A 13,011-nucleotide genomic window follows, 5' to 3' on the forward strand; every position below is an offset into this window, starting at 1 on the left:
ACAAATTCCTCATTGCTAGCTTTTGATTGTCATCTTAAGCTATTGTGATTCTTCTTTACTAAATTTTCTTCTTACTTTGTTTAGACGCCCTCTTTTGAATATCTCTCTCCACAATTTTTTTTGATTGGAGATCTTGGTTTAATCGTTTCTTCCATGTGCTCGTTTTTCAAGTCTGAAAAAGGAATTGATTGCATGCCCAGATGCTCATAATGGTCCCAAACAGAATGTGTCCTTCAGAATTATTAACATTGCACTACATTTGGGAACACTGGAACACTTTACAAGATAGCATGTAGTCTGACTTATGGTCATCCTTAAGTTTTCTTGTGTAGGACTACAATTTTATCCCATCGTTTGGAGGTTATTACCAGTAGTTCTGTTTTCAAATAGCCTGAAGAACAAGTATTAAAAATGTCAACATACACGCACCCTGGAGACTGCCATTTCTAGAATATCATACATTATAAACGGAGAAAGTAGTTTACTATATTTTCTTTTGTCCTTTACATTATAAACGGAGTAAGTAGTCATGCAAGGCAGTTATTGTATCCTCGCAACCCTTGCTTCATATACGCGTCAGCATGAGCAAAACACTAGAAGTTGCATTCACATTCAGTCCCAGGAGATGTATTGCACGTTCTAATTCACATTCACCACTAAAATTTAGAGGAAACAAGTTTGGCAAAAATGTTTCTGTGACAATCTAGATTCTAGAGGAAACAAGTTTGGCAAAAGTTTATTTCATCTGTATGGTTTCTATTTGTGGCTTAGCAATTAGTAACACTTTTTAAATGACTTGAGAACTACTGGCATGCAAATTGCTACCTGCTGGTGAAGTTCAAAACAAAATGAAGTTAAAGTCACTGAATTATAGCACAAATTGTATACAGAGGGCAGACTGACCCTGGTTAGACTAGATCAAATGAAATTAGTCCTCGGCGCAAGTATTTATCCAGTTAGTCCAAGTGTTCTATATTATCACCCTGAAGCATCTTTTCCTGGGCCTGTAGCTTGATGCTTTAAAAAAACTTGGAGCCTTCTGACTCATCCTAGTTGCTCGAAACCTTCTTTAGTGCGATAACTTATATTTTTTAGGTGGGTTAACTTTGTTCCAGGTTGTGCAATATTACGTAATAATTAGACTGACATGCTAATTGACAGCCATCTCAAAATTGTTGAACTTGAACATCCTGATGAATCTTGGACTGGTTTTTCTTTGATAGTGAAAACAACTTGATAGAGTTTGAACTTTTCCTACCATCTTCATGAAGAATTATGGTTGTTTGATCCTATCTTTAGATGGCAATTGATAAGTGAGCGAAAAAGAAATTTCATATTGAAGCTAGGATTTTCTAGTAAGTATCCCTCCTTTCCGGTTTACAGGGCTCATCTCAAAAAAATTGTTTTCCCGTTTTATAAGTCTCAATTCTACTTTACCATCATATGTTCAGATTTCAAGGTGTATTAAATCACTGCATGCAAGGATGAAGAAAAAACTCATCAATGCATGTAGAAGTTCTTGGTCATTCAGTGGTCATGCATGCATGCGGTGTAATTAATGCATCGGTATACATAATTTTTTAAGAAAAACGAGAGTACTAAGTAAGTACTTTTGCAAACTACGAAATTAGTTCCACCATTCATCATCTACCTTGGTTGAAGAGATTTTCGAATTAAGCCCTATAAACCGGAAAGGAGGGAGTATTCAAGATGAGTGATATAATCATATAATTCCAAATTGAATCATGTAGTTAAGACTAGGTGCTACAGTTATTTCATGGATGTGTAGCATCAGTTGTAAATGCTCAGAATGACTTGATGATATAGTAGCTGGATACATTTGTTAACATGATTTTGGAACTTCGGAAATTTATAGTTGGAAAAATGTTGAGTTCGAAAAATGGAAAACTACAGTAAGAAGATGTAGATAAACACAGAGAATCTTAACCCAAGGTTCAGAACAAACACATGTTGTTAGCAAATAAGATTTGAGATGCAAGCAGAAAATGCTACAATCAAATCAAATATCTCAAGAAAATTTGGATCATGAAGTTGACTCCTTGGTCAGCTTATCCTGCATAGTTGATGAGTGTTTAGTGCAACTGGACCTTTAACATCACGACATCTATAGAAAAGCCTCTTAATTTTGCTTCGAGATACTAGGGAAGTTATCAGATTAACACCAGAAATTATTGCATAATATGGATAATACGTGCACTTAATGGCTGGGCGGCTGCAGATATTATGGGGAAGCTTCAGATGTATGCCAAGCATAACTGCAAATTTTAGAGGGTATGAAAGAATGCATCTAAGGTCTGGAGCCCTGGATAAGTTCCCAAGCCGGCTTCAAGGCGTAATGTACTGTGGTGAATATGACTGCTAGAGTAGTCGAGGGCCCTCATTCATGAGTGTGTTCATTGTTCTTCTCCTTTGTGGTTTGCGATGGCTTAGCATATGATAAAATTAGCCGGGTGCAAATTTGGGAATCTTCATTATTTGTTGAAGTTCAAGAGTTCTGTGTCAAAAGGCAAAGGTGGTAATCAAATCCAACTATCCAAGGCTGATTGAACTGCATTTCAGCAGCCAAAGTTGGAGCAAATTTTGATGCCACTAGGATAAATTTTCTAACTAATACTCTTGGGTGGCTTCTGACTGATTTTGGTGTGTTCCACCTCATGGGCAAAGCTATGTGAGGCCAGCACAGGCCTTGGCCCCACAGCCCAGAAGAAATAACTAGTTAACAGCTAATATCTAGGCCAATTTGTCACAGAATTACTTAAGAGACCCTGCTTTTTCTGATGTCCATGAATTGCCATTTGATGTCTTCCCTACCATCGAAAGAAGCCAAATTGTACAGATTTTATGAAACCGTGTGTGATGGCTTGAATCCACAGTGCGTCCCACTTTCGATAGGACCAATTGACAATTGAGCAAATTTTCCCATTATTTACCTATGCAGTTCACCTGTCCAATGTGCAACAGTCTAAACTTGACCGGGTTTATTTTTCTTACTACAGACGCTACGACTTGTGGTAGTTTGATTTAGCATTTCGATAGTTTGAATTTTCATTTGGCCTCTCATCTCAAAGCTCAGCCATTGTTCCACCTGATAACTTGTTCACCTGTTTTTGCATGGGATAGCAATCATTTTTTATGGGTGGATGTTAGGAGGTTACAAGAGCTAGTTTGTGGGTGTTTTTCTTACTACAGACGCTACAACTTGTGGTAGTTTGATTTAGCATTTCGATAGTATGAATTTTCATTTGGCCTCTCATCTCAAAGCTCAGCTGCTGTTCCACCCGATATCTTGTTCATCTATTTTTGCATGGGATAGCAATCATTTTTTGGGGTTTGATGTTAGGAGGTTACAAGAGCTAGTGCGTGGTATTTTTGTGCGATTCATGGAGTTTAAATTGAGTTCTTAATCAGAGATACATGAAGCTTTGCTGCAATTTACCTTTGGCATAATGTTCCATGGTCATACTGAAATACGGTCAGTTGAGTAAAAACCAGTTTTCTGCTGCCATGTGTGTTTGACAACCTGTGCTGTGTTTTATCTCACACAGGAGGCGACTCTTCAACATGATAAATAACCTGCCTACAATATTTGAAGTCGTGACTGGGGCTGCAAAGAAGCAGATCAAGGAGAAGGCCCCCAACAGTACGCACAAGAGCAGTAATAAGCCAAGCATGAAAACTGTAAGTGAAGATACTATTTATGCCGCCTTGCAGTATAAGATGTCACCAATAACTTATCCTCTGTTTTATAGTATTCAAAGCCTGAGTCCCAGTCAAAGGCCCCAAAGATAGCAGCGCCCCCAAAGGATGAAGATGAGAGCGGCGAGGACTATGGAGAAGAAGAGGAGGAAGAGCGCGACAACACCTTGTGTGGTACCTGTGGAACAAACGACGGCAAGGACGAGTTCTGGATCTGCTGCGACAACTGCGAGCGGTGGTATCATGGGAAATGCGTCAAGATCACGCCTGCTCGAGCCGAGCATATCAAGCACTACAAGTGCCCAGACTGCAGCAACAAGAGGGCGAGGGCGTAACTGCGACAAACCAGCACCAGCAGGGTGGCAGGACTCGGAATGGAACCAGCGCCAGCACCAAATCGTCATCGTCGATGCCTGCTGCAGCCTGCAGATATGGCCTAGCTCTCTAGCTCATCATAGACTCGCTTTTCGTTTCAGTCGAACACTGTTGATCACCCTTGACCCTGCAGTTCGTTCATGTTGGTCCGACTCTTGACTTGTGTGTGTGTTTAAACTGTTGGTTGGTGTAGTAGTGTACCAGCTTGGATCTCTTCAGCGGACATGTCAAAGGCGTTCTTCAACTGAAAGGACCCGAAAGCTGACACCATTGTTTCTGGCTTTGTTAGCCTCGTCTCGTTCCTGGGCATATATATATCCATCTTGCTGGTCTTGTTCCCTGGCTTTAGCTATTGTTGGCATACCACATTCCAGCCCAGCTTCTGTGCATAGCCCCAAAGCGTAATGCATACGTGTTAACGTAATAGTAGACCAGTGTATTTTTAGCCTTCTTTCCATTAGTTAATCTGTTTCCTACAAGTTATTAGGTTGCCTTGATTTTATTAGTTACTTTAGGTTCTTTTATCCTTTTGGTATGATTTCTGTTGTCTCCTTAGCATTGTCGAGAACTGGGCCCTGTGGGAGCGAATTGAATTTGTGGCATCCCACCCGTATGGGATCTATCTTACTATATAGACCATGGATTCCTCCCCACTGGTTCCCGTTTTAAATCATAGTTTCAGGAGAACAATTCAGACTACATTCGTTTTGCCTCTTGTTCAATTAGTAAGGTATTTTTAACTAAATTTCAATAAACTTACTGACCCAGTATGGTTAGTCTACTCGGTACTCGGTAGACTAGCTAAGCTGGTGCTGTACTTACTGAATTAGTATGCCACCGGTGTGCACTGCATCCCTTGCTTAGTTATACTGTGTACAAGATGGAGAGGTTTGGAGAAGCGGCTATGCTGGATTAGTCCATCTGTGGGTGGTTAGGGCTAGCAAATGGCTGGGCGTCGACCACGCGATAACTGATGAAATGCCGAATCTTTCATGCTCCGAGTGTGCTTCTCTCACAGGTCTTGGATGGGTTCGTCAGTGATCTCTTTCTAGTGCCAGGTGATGGCATATAATAAACCAAAAATAAACAAAATACATGTGTGTGGCGACCCTGGAAAAGGGTGCTTTCGTAATAAAAAGGGAAATTCAAGGTCCAAAACGTTAATTCTTGAGGGGGCGTATCTGCAATAGCAAAGAACAGAACACCCAAATCCGAGATGGAAGCAGCGGGGACCTTACCGAACAAAAATGAAAACTAGGAGGACCTCTTTCTAAGAGAGCAGTACACACGAGGGGCTCAGCAGAAGCCATCAAGCCGGCGCGGAGGATCTCTTTGTAAAAGAGCAATATACAAAAGAGGGGCTCAGAAGAAGGGTCCAGGGACCGGCGCGTGAAATCCCAAAAAATTTGGACCATTTCTCGATTTGTGCGTGTCATCCTTGCGCAGGGGCCATGCTAATCTTCTCTGTATCGTTCCAATTTTATCGGATGTCCCCGAAGGGACAAGTATGTAAGCAGCGCGCGGCTTATAAACTGGTACTTCTCTCCTTGCCTAGCCGATGTGGGACTAAACTAACGCGCCTTCTGCCCCCCGCATTGTTTGTCCAGCCGGAAGCGCCATCGGGACGTGCGGTGGGCCTCGAGTAGGCGTGGTCTCTTGGTGTGGCCCAAAACAATGGAAGCCCGTAATGGGCCCTCGTGTCTTCTGGGGGAGTGGGGAGCCTTCCTGCTAGTCGCCCGATGTGGCGGGATTATTTTTTCAACGTGTGGGAGAAGGCTAGTTTTGTTGTTGTTTTTTTTGCGGGGGAAAAAGGATTTGTATTAATCAACCTGAATCAAGCTGATCCAGTACACAAAGATTTACAATCCCTTCAAGGCCAGAACCCAGCCAAACTGCAGTTTTTATGTCTGTACGAGCTATACGAGCAAGCTCGTGACTAACCTGATTCCTCTCACGTTTAATAGCCTTCACCTGGACCCTCCTATCACCCCTGGTTAGCATTTTGATCTCCTGGACTAGTGCAGCATCCTTAGATCGATCAACAGCAGCTTGGCTGATCATCCTTGCAGCCACTGAGCTGTCCGTTTCAATGATAAAAGGCAACGAACTCCATTCCAGCGCAAGAGAAATTCCCTCTTTGCACACCTCCAACTCAGCTCGTAGTGCATTATCACATGCAAACAAGTGTCTGCATGAAGTGAAGATAATGTTGCCGTCGCTGTTCCTCAGGACCATACCAGCTCCACCATTACCCGCATGCTCGGAGAAGGCACCGTCGACGTTCAGCTTTAGCCATCCAGCAGGGGGAGGCTCCCACTTCTCTGTTGGTCGCGGGTCTGCGCCTCTCGTGCTCGGCGCCGGCGCAGCAACTACACCAGCTAGGCATGCCGGGTCTGTGAGCACCATTTTGCCTTTTACAACGTCTCCCATTGGGTGTTGCTGAATACAGAGAAGCGAAGAAATATAGCTATGCAAGAATCTGCAGGAAACTTCTGTGGGGGGCGGTTCCTTGTCATGAATGATCTCATTACGAACGTGCCATGATCTCCAGAATATCATTAGGGCCACCATGCGAGAAGTATCCGAGAGGGGCTCCAGAACACCGAATAACCACTCCGGCCCCGTGTTCTGGATCAAACTGATGTCCGGAAGAATCCAGTCCTTCGCCATCGCGCTCCATAGGTCCTTTGCCCGTGGACATCTGCACATAGCATGGAAGACATCCTCGCGTTCCACACCACAAAGTGGACACATATCATTAGGCTCCAAAGTTCTAAAAAATTTATTAGCCCAAGTAGCAAGGGAGTTTGAGACCAGCCGCCATGCAAACACTCGTACCTTTGGGGGAGCAGGGCACCCCCATATGGTCTTCCAGATGGCGCGACGACCATCTGGTGCCCTGCTCGAGGCGCTTGCCGATGGACGCTCGCGCTCGTCCATGGCAAAGCGGTAGGCTGACCGAACGGAGAAGACACCAGATTTCTCCGGAGCCCAAGCTAGGACATCCTCCGTGGCGCATGGAGAGGTCTTGATGCTCGTGATGATGTCGATGTCGACTGGCAGGAAGTGACGACAAAGAAGGTCCAGCCTCCAAGCACCTCTCGCATCCAGCAGGTCCGAGACCCTTCGGAGTCTACACGTGCCTTGCGAGGTAATGAGCTGGCCGGAGGGTGACCGAGGCAGCCATCGATCCCGCCAAATGCGAATTTGTGTCCCACTGCCGACCCGCCACACCAGCCCCTTTTTGAGGAGTTCGAGGCCGTGTTGGGTCGCTTGCCATGTAACAGATGAGTTCCCAGAGAACACTGTGTCCTCTAGCCGTCCGTCGGGGTAATAGCGAGCCTTTAACACCTGCGCACAAAGACTATTGGGTTTAATTAGAAGACGCCAAGCCTGCCTCGCTAGCAGGGCCTGATTAAACACCCTGAAGTCACGGAATCCCAGACCACCGCACTGTTTATGCCTTTGGATCTCTGGCCAAGCCATCCAGTGTGTTTTCCGCTTACCCTCCTTCGAACCCCACCAGAAATTTCTAACCATTCTATTCAGGTCATCACATACGGACATGGGCAACTTGAAGATCCCCATCATATAAGTGGGAATAGCTTGGAGAACAGCTTTGATCATTGTTTCCTTCCCTGCGAGAGAAAGTGTATCTCCCCAAGCAATAATCCTTTTCATTAAGCGGGCTTGTAGGTTTTGGAATTTACCCTTGGACATCCTACCTTCAGGCGTTGGCAACCCCAAATACTTTTCTTCAATAGTGGTGAGCTGAACCTTTAGAGTCATACGCACATTTTCCTTATAGATCTCAGGACAATGCTTCCCAAACAAAATGTTGCATTTTGCCAGATTAATTAGCTGCCCCGTGGCCCCTTCATAAGCCAAAATAATATTGCGGATATTCTCCGCTTCTTGTGGGTCGGCCTTGAAGAAGAGCAAGGTGTCGTCCGCGAACAGCAAGTGAGATATTCCTGGAGCTCTTCTGCATACCTTCAAGGATGAGAATTTTCTCTTTTCCTCTCCATCCTTTAACAAAACAGATAACCCATCAGCAATAAACAGGAACAAAAATGGTGAAAGGGGATCACCTTGCCGTAGCCCGCGCGAACGAATCCAAGAGGGTGCCATTAAATTTGATAGTGTATCTAACCGAGGTGACACAAGTCATAATCTAGTTCATTCATCAGTCAGCGAAACCCAACTTTTGCATCGTCCGCCTCAAGAACCCCTAGTCAACCCTGTCATAAGCTTTAGACAGATCCAGCTTATAGGCACAGAAGCTTTTCGCTGGGTCTTTCTCCTGCTGAATATGGTGAATGCACTCAAATGCAACGAGAACATTATCTGTAATCAGTCTACCTGGAACGAAGGCGCTCTGTTCTGGTGATATGATGTCCTCCAACATAGGTCTTAGCCTGTTCACTAGGCACTTCGACACCACTTTATAAATAACATTGCATAAACTTATAGGCCTAAACTCAGTAAGCTTTACCGGATTATCAATTTTTGGGATGAGAACAATGGCAGTGTCGTTCACCCCCTCTGGCATAATCCCTGACCGGAAAAACTCCTTTACAGCGGCAGTGACTTGGGCCTTCATGACCAACCAGTTTTTCTAGAACACACGGGCTGGGAAGCCGTCCGGCCCTGGCGCTTTCAAAGGACCAATCTGAAAAAGCGCATCTGCAATCTCCTTATCAGAGAACTCTGCACATAGTTTGTCATTCATACCATTAGTAACACGGGTGCCAAGAAGATTAATTATTGGGTCTGCACAAAGGGATGGATCAGCAGTAAAAAGCTTGGTAAAATACTCAGTGACCATATCAGCCATCTTGGTGCTCTCCTTCTGTACTTCCCCAGACTCATCAACAAGAGATTTAATACGATTTTTCCGTGCCCGCCAAACTGCCTTACGATGAAAAAAATTAGTGTTCCGGTCGCCTTCTCGTAGCCAGTCAATATGAGACCGTTGCATCCAAATCACTTCCTCCCTATAGAGTAATTCATTCAGGCGGTCTCTAGCTTCCCTGATGGTTCTTTGGTCTGCATTCATAGCCATTAGTTCCTCAAGGCGGGTACGGGATTTATTAATCTCTTTTATCACGTTACCAAAAATTTTCTTACTCCACCCTTCCAACGCATGCATGAGCTCCCCTAGGGCCGCCGCAACGTTGCCCAGGTCCCCCATACTGTTGGGGAACGTAGCAGAAATTCAAAAAATTTCCTACGTAACACCAAGATCTATCTATGGAGAGACCAGCAACGAGTAGAAAGGAGAGTGCATCTACATACCCTTGTAGATCGCTAAGCAGAAGCGTTCAAGTGAACGGGGTTGATGGAGTCGTACTCGTCGTGATTCAGATCACCGATGATCAAGTGCCGAACGGACGGCACCTCCGCGTTCAACACAGTACAGCCCGATGATGTCTCCCACGCCTTGATCCAGCAATGAGAGAGGGAGAGGTTGAGGAAGACTCCATCCAGCAGCAGCACAACGGCGTGGTGGTGATGGAGGAGCGTGGCAATCCTGCAGGGCTTCGCCAAGCACCTACGGGAGAGGAGGAGGTGTCACGGGAGGGAGGGAGGCGCCAAGGGCTCAGGTATGGATGCCCTCCCACCCCTCCACTGTATATAGGGGCAGGGGAGAAGGGGGAGGCGCAGCCTTGCCCCCTACTCCAAGAAAGGGGTGCGGCTAAGGAGGGGGGAGGAGTCCATCCTCCCCAAGGCACCTCGGAGGTGCCTTCCCCCTTTAGGACTCTCCCCTTTTTCCTTTATCTTGGCGCATGGGCCTCTAGGGGCTGGTGCCCTTGGCCCATGTAGGCCAAGGCGCACCCCCTACAGCCCATGTGGCCCCCCGGGGCAGGTGGCCCCACCCGGTGGGCCCCCGGGACCCTTCCGGTGGTCCCGGTACAATACCGATGACCCCGAAACTTGTCCCGATGGCCGAAACAGGACTTCCTATATATAAATCTTTACCTCCGAACCATTCCGGAACTCCTCGTGACGTCCGGGATCTCATCCGGGACTCCGAACAACATTCGGTAACCACATACAAGCTTCCTTTATAACCCTAGCGTCATCGAACCTTAAGTGTGTAGACCCTACGGGTTCGGGAGACATGCAGACATGACCGAGACGTTCTCCGGTTAATAACCAACAGCGGGATCTGGATACCCATGTTGGCTCCCACATGTTCCACGATGATCTCATCGGATGAACCACGATGTCAAGGACTTAATCAATCCCGTATTCAATTCCCTTTGTCTATCGGTATGTTACTTGCCCGAGATTCGATCGTCGGTATCCAATACCTTGTTCAATCTCGTTACCGGCAAGTCACTTTACTCGTTCCGTAACACATCATCCCATGATCAACTCCTTGGTCACATTGCGCATATGATGATGTCCTACCGAGTGGGCCCATAGATACCTCTCCGTTTACACGGAGTGACAAATCCCAGTCTCGATTCGTGCCAACCCAACAGACACTTTCGGAGATACCTGTAATGCACCTTTATAGCCACCCAGTTACGTTGTGACGTTTGGTACACCCAAAGCATTCCTATAGTATCCGGGAGTTGCACAATCTCATGGTCTAAGGAAAAGATACTTGACATTGGCAAAGCTCTAGCAAATGAACTACACGATCTTTTGTGCTAGTCTTAGGATTGGGTCTTGTCCATCACATCATTCTCCTAATGATGTGATCCCGTTATCAACGACATCCAATGTCCATAGCCAGGAAACCATGACTATCTGTTGATCACAACGAGCTAGTCAACTAGAGGCTCACTAGGGACATATTGTGGTCTATGTATTCACACGTGTATTACGATTTCCGGATAATACAGTTATAGCATGAATAAAAGACAATTATCATGAACAAGGAAATATAATAATAATACTTTTATTATTGCCTCTAGGGCATATTTCCAACAGTCTCCCACTTGCACTAGAGTCAATAATCTAGTTCACATCGCCATGTGATTAACACTCACAGGTCACATCGCCATTGACTAATACCCAAGAGTTTACTAGAGTCAGTAGTCTAGTTCACATCACTATGTGATTAACACTCAATGAGTTTTATGTTTGATCATGTTGCTTGTGAGAGAGGTTTTAGTCAACAGGTCTGAACCTTTCAGATCCGTGTGTGCTTTACAAATCTCTATGTCATCTCCTAGATGCAGCTACCACGCTCTATTTGGAGCTATTCCAAACAACTGTTCTACTTAGAGCTATTCTAAATTATTGCTCCATTATATGTATCCGGTCTCTCTACTCAGAGCTATCCGGATAGGTGTCAAGCTTGCATCGTCGTAACCTTTACGACGAACTCTTTTACCACCTCCATAATCGGGAAAATTCCTTAGTCCACTAGTTACTAAGGATAACTTTGACCGCTGTCCTGTGAGCCATTCTTGGATCACTCTTGTACCCCTTGACTGACTCATGGCAAGGCACACTTCAGGTGCGGTACACAGCATAGCATACTGAAGAGCCTACGTCTTAAGCATAGGGGACGACCTTCGTCCTTTCTCTCTATTCTGCCGTGGTCGAGCTTTAAGTCTTAACTTCGTACCTTACAACTCAGGCAAGAACTCCTTCTTTGACTGGTCCATCTTGAACACCTTCAAGATCATGTCAAGGTATGTGCTCATTTGAAAGTATTATTAAGCATTTTGATCTATCCTTATAGATCTTGATGCTCAATGTTCAAGTAGCTTAATCCAGGCTTTCTATTGAAAAACACCTTTCAAATAACCCTATATGCTTTCTAGAAATTCTACATCATTTCTGATCAACATATACTCATCAGAAATTCTATAGTGCTCCCACTCACTTCTTTGGAAATACAAGTTTCTCATAAACTTTGTACAAACCCAAAATCTTTGATCATCATCAAAGCATACATTCCAACTCCGAGATGCTCACTCCAGTCCTTAGAAGGATCGCTGGAGCTAGCATACCTTTTAGCATCCTTAGGATCGACAAAACTTTTCTGATTGTATTGCATACAACCTTTCCTTACGAAAACTAGTAAGGAAACTTGTCTTGACATCCATCTGCCAGATTTCATAAATGCAGCTAATGCTAACATGATTCCGACGGACTTTAAGCATCGCTACGAGTGAGAAAATCTCATCGTAGTCAACTCTTTGAACTTGTCGGAAAACACTTCGCCACAAGTCAAGCTTCATAGATGGTGACATTACCATCCACGCCCGTCTTCTTCTTAAAGATCCATTTATCTCAATGGATTGCCGATCATCGGGCAAGTCCATCAAAGTCCATGCTTTGTTCTGATATATGGATACTATCTCGGATTTCATGGCTTCTAACCATTTGTCGGAATTCGGGCCCACCATCGCTTCTCCATAGCTCGTAGGTTCATTGTTGTCTAGCAACATGACCTTCAAGACAGGATCACCTTACCACTCCGAAGTAGTACGTGTCCTTGTCGTCCTACGAGGTTTGGGAGTGACTTGATCCGAAGTTTCATGATCAATATCATAAGCTTCCACTTCAATTGGTGTAGGTGCCACAGGAACAACTCCCTGTGCCCTGTCACACACTAGTTGAAGAGATGGTTCAATAACCTCATCAAGTTTCCACCATCCTCCCACTCAATTCTTTCGAGAGAAACTTTTCCTCGAGAAAGGACCCGATTCTAGAAACAATCCATATTGCTTTCGGATCTGAATTAGGAGGTATACCCAACTGTTTTGGGTTTCCTATGAAGATGCATTTTATCCGCTTTGGGTTCGAGCTTATCAACCTGAAACTTTTTCATATAAGCGTCGCAGCCCCAAACTCTTAAGAAACGACAACTTAGGTTTCTCTAAACCATAATTCATATGGTGTCATCTCATCGGAATTACGTGGTGCCCTATTTAAAGTGAATGTGGTTGT

At 44.8% G+C, this 13,011-nt stretch overlaps 1 protein-coding gene and 1 non-coding gene across 2 annotated transcripts in view; one reads left to right on the forward strand and one right to left on the reverse strand.

Annotated features, from left to right (window-relative positions):
* LOC119344410 (PHD finger protein ALFIN-LIKE 5) overlaps positions 1–4,436 on the forward strand; it is a 7,601-nt gene extending 3,165 nt beyond the window's left edge. Inside the window, exons 4-5 of the mRNA XM_037614857.1 lie at positions 3,567–3,699; positions 3,771–4,436. Of these exons, the coding sequence (XP_037470754.1) occupies positions 3,567–3,699; positions 3,771–4,052 (415 nt within the window). The 3' untranslated portion in view covers positions 4,053–4,436. The remainder of the gene's footprint in view (positions 1–3,566; positions 3,700–3,770) is intronic.
* Positions 4,437–5,492: 1,056 nt separating this feature from the next.
* LOC119351497 lies at positions 5,493–5,595 on the reverse strand. The gene has a single exon (XR_005169985.1). It is a non-coding gene; the product is annotated as a U6 spliceosomal RNA (small nuclear RNA).
* Between the last annotated feature and the right edge of the window lie 7,416 nt (positions 5,596–13,011).

This window comes from Triticum dicoccoides, chromosome 1B (assembly GCF_002162155.2).
Source record: "Triticum dicoccoides isolate Atlit2015 ecotype Zavitan chromosome 1B, WEW_v2.0, whole genome shotgun sequence".
In the NCBI taxonomy this organism is placed as follows: Eukaryota; Viridiplantae; Streptophyta; class Magnoliopsida; order Poales; family Poaceae; genus Triticum; species Triticum dicoccoides.